This window comes from Halyomorpha halys, unplaced genomic scaffold, assembly GCF_000696795.3.
Source record: "Halyomorpha halys isolate HHAL.00 unplaced genomic scaffold, Hhal_1.1 Scaffold1522.1, whole genome shotgun sequence".
NCBI lineage: Eukaryota > Metazoa > Arthropoda > Insecta > Hemiptera > Pentatomidae > Halyomorpha > Halyomorpha halys.
In genome coordinates this window covers 21,716-39,345 of record NW_027111581.1, presented here as the reverse complement: position 1 = coordinate 39,345, position 17,630 = coordinate 21,716, and the positions used below count along the sequence as shown (strand labels likewise).

Genomic DNA, 17,630 nt, shown 5'->3' with positions numbered 1-17,630 from the left:
CTGAGGAATGGAATTACGGAATTTTAGGAATTGTTTAATCTTAGGTATTTTAAAATCCCTTCTACTCACGTAATTAATATGCTTAGACAATTTTTACATTATAAGATACATTAAAAATTCGACATATCTTGAATTTGTATATATATAATGTATTGTATTATATATTTGTATTCTGTAACCATATATAAAAATAAAGAGGTTTGAAAATAAAAAAAAATATCTTGAAAAAAGAAATTGATACCTCAGGAACAATTTGAGTCTTATACAGCATAAAAACATTTTCTCTTTAATTCATTGTTAGGTAAATTTCCAAATTTTTTTTTATTATTTTGCTTTATTTTTATGTTTCTCTGAGTGATGGTTTTTATTCATTAATTATAAGTAGTTTATAATGATTATTTTCAGAAGAATTGTTCTGTTTTCATAAAATCTACGAAAACATATTCACAAAATGTTTTTCCTCATTTTTTGGAAAATATAATACGTTTGAGAAAGTATTGGATTGTAAAATAAATTCGTAATGTTTTTACTGGTGACTTCAATAAAAACTTCAGATTCTTATATGTAAATATTTTTAATAGTTATATATGCCCCATTTTGATCTGTTACATGTTGCTATCTTTCAGGTAATTTTTTAATTCTATCCTCCCAGAACTTCTCAGATTTTTGCACAATGAACTCCTCTATGTACGTTTTGCAGTCCTCGAGCAAATTAAAATGTTTCCCGTTAAGAGAGTTTTCAAGGGCCCGAAATAAGTGAAAATCTGTTGGGGCAAGGTCTAGTGAATAGGGTGGGCGGAAAAAATTGATCATTAACATTACATTTCAGGAGGGAATCGCTAATGGATATACGGTCCAATAAATTCTTGTCTGTCAAATTGTGAGGAACCCATAAATCATTTCAAGAAACATATCCTGCAGCCCCTAAATGATTTGAGACATTTGCATGAGATATGTTAAGCGTTTCTGCAATATCCCTTTTCGTAGAGTAAGGGTTGTCTGTCTGTGACCAATGCTTGAATTTGGTCATCAACAGTTGAAGGACGACCCAAGCACTTGAAGTATTTAATTAAAGTAGTCAGCTTTATTTTTCGATAACAATTTTTGAATCAACTAAAAATATTTTGACATTTATTTTTTTATTTTCAATTGTTATATATATTATTAGTCACGTATTCCATCATTAAATTTATATTTTATTTTTCTTAAATTAGTAAATTCTTATAATTATAATTATTATCATATTCTTACATCTCTTTCTTGCATTATTTTTTATTTTTCATCATATTTTTAAATCTCTTTCCTGTATACACGACGTATTTGAAATAGAAATGTTAAACGTTACTACGTTAAACTGTTAAAAGTTACCTCCCCCCTACTCCCTGTATGCTTCAAATTTTCCGTTAGTTTCGAAAGCTCTAAACTGGAACAGACGGGTGGTCCTGATTTGTACTTTACTCATTTATTATTATTATTGATTTTATTTTTATTTATCCTTTCTCGACTTTTATTTAATCTCAATTTCTTTAGTTTCTGTCTTTTATTGCGTTAAATTTTGTGTAAAATTATTATTGATAAAGAGAGGATCAATAAAGACCCGTTATACTCTGTAAACATAAACAGAGTGAACAACAAAAGTTCACAAATTCCACTTTGAATTTCTGAAATAATAAAAACGGACATTTCGTATGTAATGACCTAATATAAGTTTTAAATTGAATTATTCTATTAAACTTAGGTCAGCTTTGTTTTTCAATAACAATTTTTGAATCTTTAAATAAAAAATTACTTACCCCTGATAACTGCTTTTGAAAGCCTATAGAGGAGCTCAATATTCTTAATTAAAACATTTGTGTCAATAACAATGTATAAATTGCTATCACTAATTTCTTGAACATTACTATAACCAGAATTAGGAATATCTTGCCATTCCATTATTTCTTCACTCGGATCCACTTGATATCTGATAGAGCGCAGCTGGAAACACACAAAAGGCAGAAAGTATATTAAATAAATAAACTAATTTTGTTTAAAAAAAAAAAAGTGGTACAATAAAATGAATTGTAATGGATGAGTCAATATATGATAGTTTAAGTGAGCCAAGAAGGCTGTGGAAGTGAGAGTGGGGAGACAAAGGGACAAAGGACCTGAAGGATAGATATATAGGAGGTACTTAGTTATGAGACCGAGGGGAGAAGATTCCTCACAACAGGTACACGGAGCAGATAAGGCACAGAAGGTTTCTCAGAACACATTTTATTTTTTTTATTTAAAAACAAATTTGATCCTTTTTTTTCTCAACTTTATTCTTTTCAAAACCTTCCAACGTTTCGACCCTCAGGTCATTTTCAGGGATACCTATATTTAGTTGTCATTTTCTCTTTTAAAATTCTTAAAAATGCCGGCTAATTGCCTTTGTTCCATTTATAACTTCTTCTATATAATTCTTTCTTAAATTTAAAACTTGTACTAACCACATCTCTTTTTTCTTTCATTTACATTTGCAAACCTTAAATTTTTTTTTTTAGGCATTTTTAAGAATTTTAAAAGAGAAAATGACAACAAAATAAAGGTATCCTTGAAAATGACCTGAGGGTCGAAACGTTGGAAGGTTTTGAAAAGAATAAAGTTGAGAAAAAAAGGATCAAATTTGTTTTTAAATAAACTAAACCACTCTCAAACAAGAATATATTAATAAAAATTAATCTAATTTTATTTTTATTTATCCTTTCTCAACCTTTATTTAATCTCAACTTCTTTATTTTCCATCTTTTATTGTATTGAATTTTGTTTTCTCATATCTACTTTTCTAGTTTTACGGGTTATTACTTCTCCTGTTTATTTTTAACCTTTTAGTTTGCACAGTTTTTTATATTCTCGTCATTGTTTATTTTATATTAATACTTTTTTATTTTATTTAAATACTAGCAAACCCGGCAAGGCTTCGCTATTGCTATATTTGAGGGTGAATATAGATTTAAAGAACCCAATTGATAGTTTGTTATAAATTTATGTATTTAGTTAAATTAAACATACACATATACTTCATTATTATGATTTAGTGACATAAATTGACGGGTTTATTATCTACTTCATAGTTTTAAAGGGTATTATTCTTGAAAAATAATAAAGAATTAACAAAACCCTCTCGTATTCAATCCTTACAATCCAAAATCCTTCGTAAAATCTTCAATGCTCCTTACTTTGTCACAAATAAAATCATACATAAAGACCTTAATGTTCCCTATGTAACCGATCTAGCCCGAACGAGATATCATTCCTTCCATTATAAATTCTCTAACCACTCAAACCCCCTAGTTTCTAGTAGGGCAATAATAAAAAGCAAAAAAAAAAGCTTTCTGATTGGAATTTTACAATTGTATTCTAAAAATAATTTTGCGTCTCTTTCAGAATTGTTGCTTTTTTAAATTAAATAAATTAGGATTTATACTCACAATTAAATCATTAGAAGGTTCCCAATCCATGGATTCAGAAAAATAAGAGTCGTCATTTTTAGTAACATCAACTTTATCATTAGAGGACTCCTTGTTTATCCCTTTCTGCTCTCTCTTTTCCTTCAAATCAGCTTTTAGTTTCATGAGCCGCGTTTGAAGTTTCGACTTCGAAGGTGATGGGATTGATGGTAATTTCATTCTCCCTTTGTCTTTAATTTCTCTTTCTTTCTCTTTTACTCTTATATCCGTATCTTTCTTATTAATGATAGAAAATTTGGTATTATTTCTATTATTATTGTTATTATAAGAAGATTCTTTGACTGGGTAATAATTTGTACCAGCTTTATTTTTAGTATCCTTATGAGATGGAGGGGAATCAGGAACCAGAGCTGAATAGGAATCCACTATAAAAGATAATTTTGCTCCGAAAGTATTCGCATTGGTTCCTTTACTCAATTCATTTTTGGATTTTTTGTCAACTATGTTTTTTGAAGAATCTTCATATTTTTGATTTTTTGCAATTTTTTTTCTCTCTAGATTTTCATGATCGATTCGACGTTTTGGGGTAGCCTGCGGTAAAGTTTTTTGGCACTTCTCATTTCCCCCATTAGCATTATACTGTTTAACATTCTTTTGTCGCTTTAGAGCAGCTTCTTTGTTAGTAATTGGTGACGGATTGAGAGACTTATCAATAGGTTGTTTCATACCACTCTCTAAAATTTTACTTTTGTTACTTAAGTTCTGTGGTTTACGACTTTTAAGGCTCAGTTGGGAAGACGCTATACACTTTGCCGAAACACTTTGATGACGCTCCAATCCGGAATTACTTGATGATAATCCATTTTCATTCAAGTTCTTTAAAATTGAGCTGGAGTTGTTCCTTTCATTAACTGCAAAAAATAATAAATATAGAAGCACTAAAGCAACAACTTAATTTAATTTTATATAAAAAATAATACTAAAAAAATTGAAACATAAAGATTTTAGCCTTAATCATATAAAAAGTATAAATTATATTAAAATTATCAAATTCACTTTAATAAAGTGAAACTTCTTTAGAACAGACAGCCACAGGGGCCCAAGGATTTGTATGTAGCTAAGAGGTATTTGCTGAGAAGGAGTATATGCTCATTAAAAAAAGAATACATACATATTGGTACTACAATATTGGACCAAAAGTTCAATACTGGTATTTGGTATTTTTTAGATCTTAATACCAGAATACCGGTAGTAGGAATTTTAGAAAAAGAAAAAACACAGGTATTTCTTTGTTTTATTTGCCAGTTTTATTAGAGAGAATAAATATATAACTTATAAATTATAACAGTATATAAAGAGTCACAAAAAATTAAAGGAACAAGGAACATGTTAAGTATTTAAATCACAAAAAAGTGTAAATATCACTATTCAGTCTGTGGTACTATTACAAATTTTTAAAATGCGATTATAAAAAACCTAATGCATCACTTGCACTGTCATCAAGCCTGGAATGTAATTTTCTGCAAAAATTACCGGCTGTCAAAAACGCTCTTTCAGCATCTATGCTAGTTGGTGGTACTGTTAGAAATGCGGGATATACTTTTTTCAAGTATTTACCTCATTCCCTCATAAAAAGGCAAATCATCTAATTCTGTCATTTTACTTATAATATGATCCAAATTATCTTCTTTTTATTCAAAATTATGAAAAATCCAGAACTTGGGCTTAGAAACTGTGCTTAAATTTGCATCGTCATCGCAATCAGATTCCTTTTTAACAAATTTGTATAATATTTTGTTTTTAAATGTGTATGGAGTCCGCTTGTACTTCCTCCATTCACTTTAATAACTCTTATTCATTTTTTTAATTGTGCCACCATATTCTTTTCATCATATAAATAATGAAACCAAACCGAAGTATTATCGACAGATTTTTTATGTTCTTTAAACTTATTCTTATTCATTATTATGGGTTTATGAATTATGAGTATATAATAAATCTGAAAAATATTTTGAGCCCTAAAGTATGATATGCAAATACAATGTGAATAACAAACATCGAAATATTACGCACTTAATTCAATACTACAACTTTGTCTTCACAGATATAAATATCATATTATGAATCCTGCGCATGTGTAGCATCGCTCTGAGCTGTAATAGGACAGTTTTTGCCCGCCTCCTTGCATGATTCACATACTGTATCACTTCTTAAGATTGTAGGATGCAACATTGTATGCAACACAGTCTAATTAATTTCACCCGTTAGGGAGATATAAAAATAAAAACTTATACAATTTTGCTAAATGTTGGCGACCCCTGAATATTTAGTGTAGAAAATTAAAAAAATTTCTAGTAAATACAGAAAAAACGGTGTTTAAACTTGTCAATACTGGTATTAAAAAACTGCACAAATGGCTCAAAATACCGGTATTCGGTATCTCAGTATTACAATCCCTATATACAAATAAGTTTATTAATTTGGATAAAATTGTACAAACGCAACATTTTTAAATATAATATATAAACATATTTAACCTTTGTAATAGCGTGAGGGTCCAAATGATTCCACAAGGAATTTTTCTTGTATGCCTACATAAGGCTTCATCTAAACAGTGATGCCATTAAAAGCAACTGAGAATCTGTTACTAAAATTTGGAGTTTATATTATATTTTTCAGAGGCTTAAATTTGGAGGAACCATGTCCGGAACACAGTTTTCCCACATTTAGGCTTATCTCAGATATGATTACATTTATAATGAACATGAGGGAGTAATAACGGATAAACTAGCTCCGATTCGAGAAGTGACTGACACCATCACCATGAATGAAAACGATGGTACTTACAAAAATGGCGTTTATAAGCAGAAGCTGACTCTAAATAAAATATTAGTTGAACCAGCCATAATGAGAAGATTGAACGACCCATCATTTATAAACACTCGGTCTAAAAATAGTCTAGAAATGATAAAGAATATCTTGGAAACCATTGAGGATGAGAATTGTGCTGGTGAAGAGATTGACATGGACAAGACTCAGAACTAGGTGCGGCCATATAACAAGACTGGAATAATAAATTACTTTTTTTTCTGTCTCAATATTTTTAAAATCCATTCCTTATATGTATTTTACCACTTATTCTCTCTAACAAGTTGATACCAGGATTAATAAAATAAATAAGAAATGAATAAATTCTATTGGGGTTCTAAAAGGACCCCCACACCGCAATATTATGTGTTTGTTTCAAGGTTAAAAAGTGGAAAATAAACTTGGTGAACAAAATATTGTCCCTAAACCACCAGTTGGGATGCTTTAATTTTTTCTCTAAAAATTCTCTTCAAAACAGTGTCAAGAGCTTTAGCTAGGGCGATCGGTCCAGATATGAAGATTTTTTAAGCTTGTAGTTGTTGAAACCATTTAAGTTCAAGTTGGTCAATAATAGTGCTTTCAGTCACTATTATTGACCACAAAACACACATCTCGTCTTTTTCCTGATGACATTCTCTCCGTAGTGCTATAATAAATCTACCTCATTTTAGGATTTTTAATTTGTTGGCTACCTTCTGCAAAGGTGAAAAATTTTCTCTTTTATAATGATGAAAAGATAGTTGACCGTGGATAATATATATGAGGAGGAGATGGTTGGGCGGTGCGGTCAGCACATAATACTAATAAGTTAAAAATAACTTAATTAATAGTGCCAACGTTTCGGCCAGAATTTCCAGCCTTCATCAGGGCTAGTTGTAGGAGATTGGAAATCTAAGTAAATCTAAATCTTGACTTAGATTCATAATCTCCTACAAGTTCCCCTGATAAAGGCTGGAAATTCTGGCCGAAACGTTGGCACTATTAAATAAGTTGTTTAAACTTATTTGTGTTATTTTCTGACAGCACCCCCAACCTTTTTTAATTAAAATGAAATAAAACAGGGTTCAGTTGTGGATTTTAATGATCATAATTAACAATCGAAATAACCAAACTACCACTGAATAAACACAAATGGGGTCTGGTTATGAAGTGTAATAATCACAATTGACAATCAAAATGTATAAAAATTAATTAAAATACTAACTTACACTGAACAAACGCAGACAGGGACTTAATTAAAAATTAAACTTACGGAGTTAAAGGAAATACAGCTACAGTATTAAAAGATATTCATAATAAAAAGTCAAGTGATAAAAGCGAAATAGGTAATATACAATAAAATAAATATTTCTTGTTTAAAGTAAAATAATTTTTTTATAATATTTACCAGATCCAGATTGTTGATAACTTTTTAGAGCTGCTGCTCGGCTAGCAAGCTTTAGTTTCTTAGCATCTGCAAAGAGAAATTTACCTATCAATACTATCACTTGTTTGTGATTAATAATAATAATAATAAAGTATAACCGCTAATTTTAATTTATACATTTATCTTTTATATTTTCCTACCCCCAGCGGAGAAGGGGGTGAATTAAAATAAACGAGATAATCACAAAAGGAAAAAACAAAACAATAAAGAATAAATCACTCCTTAGGCTTATAGGTACCACGTTATTTTTTTCTCTTGTAAATAACAAAAACTGAGGAACAATGAAATGACTCCTATATGCCCACAATATATCCCTGCATAAACAATTATCAAACTATGACCACTGGCGAATACCTTTACAGTTAACAAACAGCTAACATAGGGGAGATACCTACCCACCTATGGAATAAACGCAATATTAACTGAACAAAAAAACATAAGTAAATGAACAAGTTGTGATACACACATATATATATATACATAAATAAACAAGCAGAGCTACAAATGTTTTATTTAAAAAAATATACATGAATATTAAACGGAAAGAAAAAAAGAACATCTTATCAAACAAAATAAAAAATAAAAATAACAAATAAAGATTTGGAGAAAGAGAGCAAAAAGGAGAATCAAAAATCATGAAGTTGGAAAGGCTAAGCTTCACACAGGCAATATTTACAATAAGAAGAACCTATCATCTAACGCAAAAATAAGGCATTACAACACGGTCATAAAACCAGTAATTTTATAAGGAATGGAGACAACATGTCTCTCTAGCCTGAAAAAATTACTGAAAATAGAGAGAAGGATCCCAAGGAGAATTTATGGGCTCAAGAAAACACAGGAAGGCTACAGGTTAAGACCCAACCCGGAAATCTACAGGGAAATAAATGACATGGAAATCGAAATAAGAATCAGAAGACTGAGATTCTATGGGGGACATGATGAGAATGGACTAAAGCAGACTAAACAAGAAACTCTTTGACAGAATTCGTGAATATAAGAGCATAGGAGGATATGTGAAGCAAATGAGAAAGGAAACAAAGAAATTGAAAATAACAGACAAGGAATGCCTGGGTAGAGAATAGTACCGAAATAAAGTGGAATAAATAAATGTTCTTGCAGCAAATAAAGAAAAACGGAAGGGTACTGCGAGGTCGGAAGAGAGGAAGCAAAGGCACGCAGAAATGATGAGAAGATACTGGGAGAGAAGAAGAAAAAAAGTGAGAAGGAAAAAATAATAATATTTGTGTGGTCTTGAAAGCCTGTAGATAGATTGACTTTAATTTAACTTAAATGCCCTAAATTAACCTAACTACCTAGTCATGAGAGATAGTTGACTGTGAATGACTTATAAGAGGAGAAAATGGTTGGGGGTGCACAAATAAGTTGAAGTAACTTATTTGTGTTTTAATTTGACCGCACCCACAACCATCTTCTCCTCGTCTAACTAACTAAATTTACATTACTATACAAAAGAAGAACATAAAATTAAAATATAAGTTTAGTATCCAAAGTTAAAAGTCTCCAACACCACGTAGCCCTCAGATGTACTCCTGCCAGAACACATGGTTGTCAGTTATCTCCTTTTCGGACACTGTCTCACATTCCTAAGAAGAATGAAGACGACCCCTACCAAACCCTCGCTATCCAGGACCTGCTGAAAAAAGGATCAAGCCTGCATCATACTCACTTATTCTGTCTCGCCTCCTCCCATGCACTCCAATATCCCCACTCTACTGTTCCCCCACTCCGCATCTCCCTTATCAAAGCAGATATCACCAGTGTTAAATATAACCATTACAACCATAACAAAAATCTTATCCAACCCGAAGGTTCGATGCCAATAACACCAACCACTTTCTATATACATCCTTTCAGTGACACCTTTCCAAACCAAAATCTACTAAATCAGTCTTCATGTCATCCTCCCATCTACGTTTTGGTCTACCCCTCAGACATTTATTTGTGTTCATTAATATTTTAGGGATCTGTTCGTTACTAAATCACACGACCTTACACGCCCATCTTATTTGCCACAATGCTACAACCTGAATTATAATTATCGGGTGCAGTTCCATCAGTTCAGTTGTTTAGCCTTCCAAATTCTCCCGATTATTCATCCTTTTTTGGTCTAAATATCTTATGTAACACTTTATTTTCAAAAACCTAAAAGCACTGTTCTTCCCTTAGTGTAAGAGGGAGTTGTCATGTTACAAATCCATAAAGAACAGTAGAAAGGATAATAGTTTTGTAAATTTTAACTTGTTAGTTTTTGGGCAGAATTGGGCCAAGCAATTTTGAGATTGAAAAATATCATGCATTTCCCCCCTTAAATCTTGCTTTTAAAAATTGGCATAAGTTGAAAATTAGATATTTATGAATATTAAACTACTAAATAAAACTGTATCATATTATTTTTGAAATAATTAAAATTGAAAAAAATGGTGGCAAAGTAGGTGATCAGTATATTTTCCTCGCCATCTCTAATAGATTAATAGGTATATAATTACAAATGTTTAAAGGTTTAAGAACAAATTTTTGTTGTTTAGAAATAAAATCTCTAGGAGGAGCTACGTTCTAAATATGCGTATAAAGAAAAATACTTTTCCACATGATAAAAATGAAATTAGTAGATTAAATTTATACTAGATCATAACACTAATCCTAACATTTCCCCCGAATTTGGACCAGATCAAACAATTCATTTTCGATATATATTTACTGAGAAAAATACATTTGCGTAGGCTTAGGGGAAAGTAATGGATGGAATCCAATAAATCGATATAGGAACAACTAGATACCATTTGACACAGCCCCTGAAAAGTTAGTAAAAATTTATTGACATGAACAAACAAATTTGAATGCAGACAGACATGGAACAACAGGGCGAGCCATTTGTAGCTCCCTCCCTCCCTTCATGTCAGAAATGACCTGGCAGGGGTAATTAAAAAAAAAAAAAAGCCACGGAACCACATTTGGAAGAGATTTAACAGGCTCCAAACTTTTTTTTATTCAAATTATGAAGATGTTCAGGGGTGCGGTCAAAAGAGAACAAAAATAGTTAACATCTATATATTTGCCGACGCTTTGCCCCCTTCATAGAGCTTCATCAAGGCTAAAAAGATACAAAAACAACTAAAAATATTTTTACATAGTAGGATCATAAGATATAAAAAGGTAAATTAAGGTAGGGTTAAAATTATGTAAAAATAAGTTAAAAGAAAATTATATACAAATAAAATAGTATTAATATAAAATAAACAATGATGAGAATATAAAAAACTGTGCAAACTAAAAGGTTAAAAATGAACAGGAGACGTAATAACACATAAAAATAGAAAAGTAGATATGTGAAAACAAAATTTAACACACTTAAAGACGGAAAATAAAGAAGTAAGTTGAGATTAAATAAAGGATAAATGAAAAATAAAATTGATAATAATAATAAATGAGTAAAGAACTAATCAGGACCACCCGTCTGTTCTAGTTTAAAGCTATCGTGATTTTGTCATAAAATCGGAAGCATACAGAGAGTGGAGGGAGGTGACTGTTAACGGTTTTATTTCAATTTCAAATATATCGCGTATATAAGAAATAGATATAAAAATATGATAATAATAACTATAAGAATTTTCTAATTTAGGAAAAACTAAATATAAATTAAATGAGGGGATACATAACTAATAATGTACACCGATATAAATTTTTTTTATTCAAACTAAATTTAATCCAAGTACTTTTTTTAGGATTTAAAAAAAAAATGAATGAATGAAATTACTGAACAAATTTTATTCATTTTGCATAATTTGACTCAAGCAAATTAACAATGCTTAACTTAATGGAGAAAAAACTTAATGCCTTATAGTGTTAATAAAATGTCAAAATAAAATTATATTACATGAAAAAATAAAACAATATGCAAAAATTTTGAAAGTATTATAATATAATAATTTAATTATAAATAATACTTGTTTCAAATAGGAAAAACAATTAACATAACAGTTTTTCTCTCTCCTACAACCATTTGCATACAATGCATAAATTCTGCCCAATCTTTTGAAATCTTGAATATATAGTGTGTATTTTTTCTTTTGATAAAGAGTGACACAACATTAGGTTAAGAAAACAGCAGGAATTAAGGGTTTATACAATTGAAGAGGCACTAGCAACACTCCAACAATGTCTCTGGGTTTTATTATTCCTTAGATGATATGCGACTACAGGAGTGTTAAACATTTGCCTGGCAGTGTAACTAAGTTACTTGTTTCAACAATAATCCATGAAAAATCTGCAGGGCTGGGATGGATTCAATAAAAAAAATAACAAAAAAAATACATACTATAAATTGGAGTGATGAAATCTGGAAAAATGATATTCCCCACTTTGATTAATACTTTACAATAGATTGCCTTTACACAATTAGTCTTTGAAATCCAAAGGGATGCCTCTATCTCTCAGTTTTATGAAGAATTCAAGTGACTTTATCCTTGCTAACATTTAAGTATTTTCTGGCACAGTTCCTCTACCAAGTTATCCAATCCCGCCATCATAGGATCATCATTTATCTCACATCTCCTTACATTAAAATCTTCTATTTATTTCCATAAAACCAGTTCCCGCTATTCAGACTTGTATACAACAGCCCTTCAAACTGCACCAGTACCCTTTCCCTTTCCACCTTCAGATCTCGCCATTTCCATCATTTTCTATCCATTCAGTTCTAATTTAATTAAGATAGATATTCCTAATTTACATTTAGACTTAATAAAAAATGCTGAATTAATTCTGTATATATTTATACTTTCAATTCTGTAAATATTTTTTTGCTTTTTAAGTCATTAATATCATAAGTTAATTTCTTCCTCTTTAAAAACTTAAAAATTATGTAATTTTTAAAAAATAATAATAAAGACCGAACGAACCCGAAGGTTCAATGCTGATACCACCAATTCCTCTCTACATATATCTGTCCAGTGAGGCCTATCCAAACCCTATTCTACTAAACTAGTTTTAAAGCTATTTGCCCATTAACGTTTCGGTCTACTCCTCGGGCGTTAACAAGTTGGTTCAGTGTTTATTAATTTTATTAATTTCATTTCTTTACAATGTATTACTTATTTTGTTTTTTTATTTGTAACTCTAAGGCTCTAAGCCATCCGTAGAATTATTCAAAAGGGATGTGTCTTATTTATTTATCATATAATTTATTTATTATAATATTACAACAAATAAATAATTTATTATTATCATTATCAATCTAATTTATTATTATCATTACCTATCTAATTTAATTTTTTATTATTATTATTTATCTAATTTATTATTATCATCATCTAGAATCCTAAGTTTATTGTTCTACTCGAGGTGAAACTACTATTTATACTAACCTAATGATTCCATTCTACTCTAACACCACTCAATTAACGTAACAATCCTTGCTTACTACTAGATACAATGCCTCCTATAAAAGTGAAAATTGTACTTTATAACGTTAACCATAGCTGAAGACTCCTCTCATTTATTTCAATGCCTTCAAAATATTTTCTCGCTTTAGTCCCCACCCTAAACGGGACCATCTCTACTTCAGTTAAAATGGCCTGAGCGATAAAGAGGGTTTTCTTGTTTGATTATTGTTTTGGTGAGTTTCTAATATTTATACTTAATTTATATTATTCGATAAAAATAATTCTTCTTTGTTTTCTTTTTTTCTAATCATCAACATTCATAACTTATTTAAACAATTATATTTTATGTGTATACCATATTGATTATCTTGGTTTTTGGTAACATAACCACAACTATTATGTTTGCATTCTATAAATAAATAAAAGATAACAGATTAACACTGTATCTTTGTAGCCTTGATACAAATAAACAATCTGGGTTAAAAACATTCACTAACAAAAAAATAGATGAACAATTATATTATTTTTGATCATGGCCAATCAGAAATGATACGTAGGTTTTTTAATCCATTTACAATAAATGCCATACTTATTTACAAGTTTCAACAATATTTATTTATAAAAACACCAAATAATAGTTAGATAACTAGATCAAAACATACCTTTGTATGATTGTATCAATTTTTCTAGCCGCTTCTGGGCAAATGTCTTGGGTTCTGAAAAATATAAGATTGTATAATAACGTTGTAAAATGGAAACAATTCTTGGTAGGTACAAAATAAAAATTCTTGAATTATAAAGAAATATATAAAAGGTATCAAATATCTTTTTAAAACAACTCTGAATGCCATTATATTAATATTTTACTCCAGATTAATTCGTAATAATTTTGTGAAGAAATTTAATAAAAAATATCTATTAGTGATTGTGTTTGGTATGATAAGGAGTTAAGGGCAGTTAGTTAAAAAATTAAAACAGTTCTCAAGTGCCACTCCATTACAAGCTGGACATAGTTTCTGTGGGGTCCAAAATAAATTTGTGTGGACCGACACTCAGAGTAATTGCATATTTACCAGAGAGCTGCAGTTAGGCAATTATTATATAGGTGAGCTTTAGGGTAACTGATTTTAAAGTAGCTTTGAGGAGCGTCCGTTTTAATGAAGACCCTACCCTACCATGGGTTATATAAGTTGATTCTTGTAATAAGAGAAGGTCTTTATCCTTGACAAATTTCCTGTATCTGTCAAAGATCTTCCCCATTCTATTTTTGGTACTTATCAGGGCATTGAAGAGTATCGGATCAGACATTCCGAAGCTCTCTAATAGTTTTCTTATCTGTGTTACCCAATTATATTGCAAACTTAAATGGTTATTGCTGTCTAGCTACAATAGTTTTAAATAACATTGTTTGATGAAGCGAGTACAACTCATGTTCAGATATTTTAATAAGATAAAACTGTGGTTTTTAAATCAGGAAATGAAAGCAAAATAGATAATTGAGGCATGGAAATGAAAAAGGCTGTATGTGCCAGAAATACGATGTTGAAGGGATAACGATGAAGAAACCTGAGCCAATCAACTGGTAACCACTGAAAGTTCCTATCTTGAACAACCTAGAGCCATAATTTTTTCATAATTTTAGAACAAAAATTGTTACCAGCTTTTTTTTTTTCGTCTTTCTCAAAACTAGTTTTATGACACATGCAGCCTTTTCCTAACATAGTACAAAAAGACGGTGGAAAAAAGTCAGTAACTTCAACCCTATTTTTGATTACTTTAATGAAAATTACATATAATTACTAATCAAAATTAACGAGTCTGCCAAGTATAGTTAGGGTGAATACAAAATTGCAACTGTTTCAAAATGTTAAAAAAAAATTATTTTTTCATTTGGAGCTCCATATCTTTGAGACTACCTACAACACAAGAAAACCTAATAGAGCATTATATAAAGCAGAATCAATTTGTTAAACTATGAGCCCTAGTAGAGCTGTTTGCATTCAATAGTTCCTGATATACAGTTTTTTAAAAAGCAACATTTCATGAAATAAACAGTGAAAAAGCAGTAGTTAGTGAATTTATTGTGGGAAATCTTTATTTCAGGAACCTTGAGATGAATCGATGTCTATTAGCACTCAAATTAAAGCCAGTTTAATTTGCTATAAAGTAGTTTATACATTTTATTTTCGTAGGGGTAGTAGGTTTCATATTTTCCAAAATAAATTTACAAAATTTCGATTTCTAGTTTTTCGGACAAACTTTTTTGATTTATGAAAACTATATTACAGGAACCATTGGAATATCCAATGTTTCCAACGATCTGCGAGTGATCAAATTGAAAATAGTTTAATGTATTATAAAGTAGTTTATAATGGTTATTTTTGTAGGGTTGGTAATTTTTATGATATCTGCATATGAATATGAATTTTAAACATGAAATTATGTCCGAACAACTAGAAATCAGTTTATTTCAGCAAATATTATGAAAACTACTACTGATAGAAAGAAAACATCATTAACTACTTTATAGGACATTAAACTAGTTTTAATTTGAGTGCTAATAGATATCTGTACATCTCAAGGTTTCTGAGATTTACCACTATAAATTCACTAATGATTCTTCAGTATTTTTTAAATTAAAATTTGCTCTTAAAATCTCAGAAACTATTGAACGTGAACAGCTCTATTAGGGCTCATATTTCAGTAAATATTTTCTAATTTAAATTTTCTATCGGATTTTCTAGTATTGTTGGTAGTTTTAATAATAAGGAGCTCCAAATCAAAAATATATTTTTTTTAAGTTTTGAAACAACTGCCATTTTTATTGCCTCTAACTATTCTTGAAAGACTGAATTGTAATTATATATAGTTTTCATTACAGTAATCAAAAATTGACTTTTTTCTTCTCTTTGGCTTTTATAGTAACAGTTCACAAGTGTCACTCTAACATGGTGGGCATATACTCACTTGATCTTTTTAGGCAGAGATTGAGTTCTAAATTTGGATAAATATGAATAATTATAAAAGAAGAGTAAGTAATGGTCGATCAAGTTATTATTGCGTTTAAGTGCAAGCTGACAATGCTACGATGTTGTGACACTTGTGTACTAGTAATGGAAACTTGTTCAAAATTCATGTTTCTGACCTTTAACATATCAAAAACAGTTATTAAAAAAATTGAACAGGTTTCTCATTTCCATAAATGTTTTAATAACCAATACCTTACTATTATAATCTCTAAATTTTTGGTTAACCTGAATACATTTTTAAGAAATAAAATAAATAAACACATTCATTTTCTGTTTCGCTGTAGAAATTCAAGGTTAAAGATTTCTTGTCAGAGGATGATGCATTTTTGATAGTAAATTTTTTATTAAAGTAATTCATTAAATCACTAATACGTAATATCTTAAAAATATTATAGTCTGGTAGAGGCCAGCAAGGAGCACATTCTAATTATAGAATAATCTTTTTTAATGAATGATGTGGGTCAGAAGAAGGCCTTCTGAAAAATGATTTAATCAAACACAGAATGTAACATCACAGTGAACCAGACAATGAAAATATAAACTATAGATGGCTATTAAAATGTACTAATTTTCTATAAACTAATTTGTATCAAATTATTTTAGTTGCAAAACCAGATTTCGAAAAATTAATTTACATTTTCTGTCACTGTTCAATATTAACCAATTGTTATACGAGAATTTAGAGACATTCACAGTTAAGTAATTAATGTTACTTTTAAGCCTGTTATATACCAGCTATGACACAAAATTAGGTGGAAAGAAATTAAAATAAACTAAATAATCAAGGGCAAATAAGATTGCATTTAAATTTTATCAGTTTCATGGTATGTTGCAGTACCAAAATTTAAAATTAAGCTAGCATCACTTATTAATAAAGTAGCAACAATTCACTCTTAATCAGAAAAAACGGTGATTGGAAATTGTGTTTAATTGGTTTTTTAAATGAACTGCGGTCTAGTACAATCAATAAACAGTAAAATATAAGGTGGATAGGTTGATATTGGCTTATTGAAGTATAAATTATCTGTAATGTGCAGTCAGATTAATAAGAAACATTAAACCGTTCAATTTTTTGGCTCATTCTTTTTAACTCCTCTTTAGTAGTTTCAAAGAGGTGGTAGGAAGCATAACAAAAAGCTGACAGTAAGCACTTAACAAAGAGCACTAAAAAAAATTGTTTAATAATAAGTTACCTGTCATTTTTTTAAATTGTAAAACCGGCGATATTTTGGAACTTTAGTCCTCTTTAGTCTCATCAGAACCTCGAAAGTCTTTAATAATTCCACTACTTCTATAACTGTAATACAGAATTTTGTCAAAATTATCAAATAGATTAAGGAAGGTTATAATAATATTAACAATCGATTCATAGGTTACCGATGCTATTTAGATTATGATTGTCTTCAAAGTTAAAATAAAAAATATAAGCTAATATGTTTTACTTTTGCCGTAAATATATATATATATA

The 17,630-nt window shown here is 29.7% G+C and overlaps 1 protein-coding gene across 3 annotated transcripts in view; it reads right to left on the bottom strand.

Moving 5' to 3' along the window:
• Swt1 (Swt1 RNA endoribonuclease) overlaps positions 1-17,630 on the bottom strand; it is a 56,526-nt gene that overhangs the window by 38,335 nt on the left and 561 nt on the right. For 2 of the 3 annotated variants that reach the window (XM_014435132.2, XM_067049647.1), the window contains exons 1-5: positions 17,356-17,528; positions 13,796-13,849; positions 7,690-7,755; positions 3,456-4,345; positions 1,794-1,977 (exon numbers count right to left, since the gene is read on the bottom strand). In XM_014435132.2, the coding sequence (XP_014290618.1) occupies positions 1,794-1,977; positions 3,456-4,345; positions 7,690-7,755; positions 13,796-13,849; positions 17,356-17,362 (1,201 nt within the window). In that variant the 5' untranslated portion in view covers positions 17,363-17,528. Of the gene's footprint in view, positions 1-1,793; positions 1,978-3,455; positions 4,346-7,689; positions 7,756-13,795; positions 13,850-17,355; positions 17,529-17,630 lie in introns of those variants that run through there. The other variant, XM_014435131.2, reaches the window with a different exon arrangement.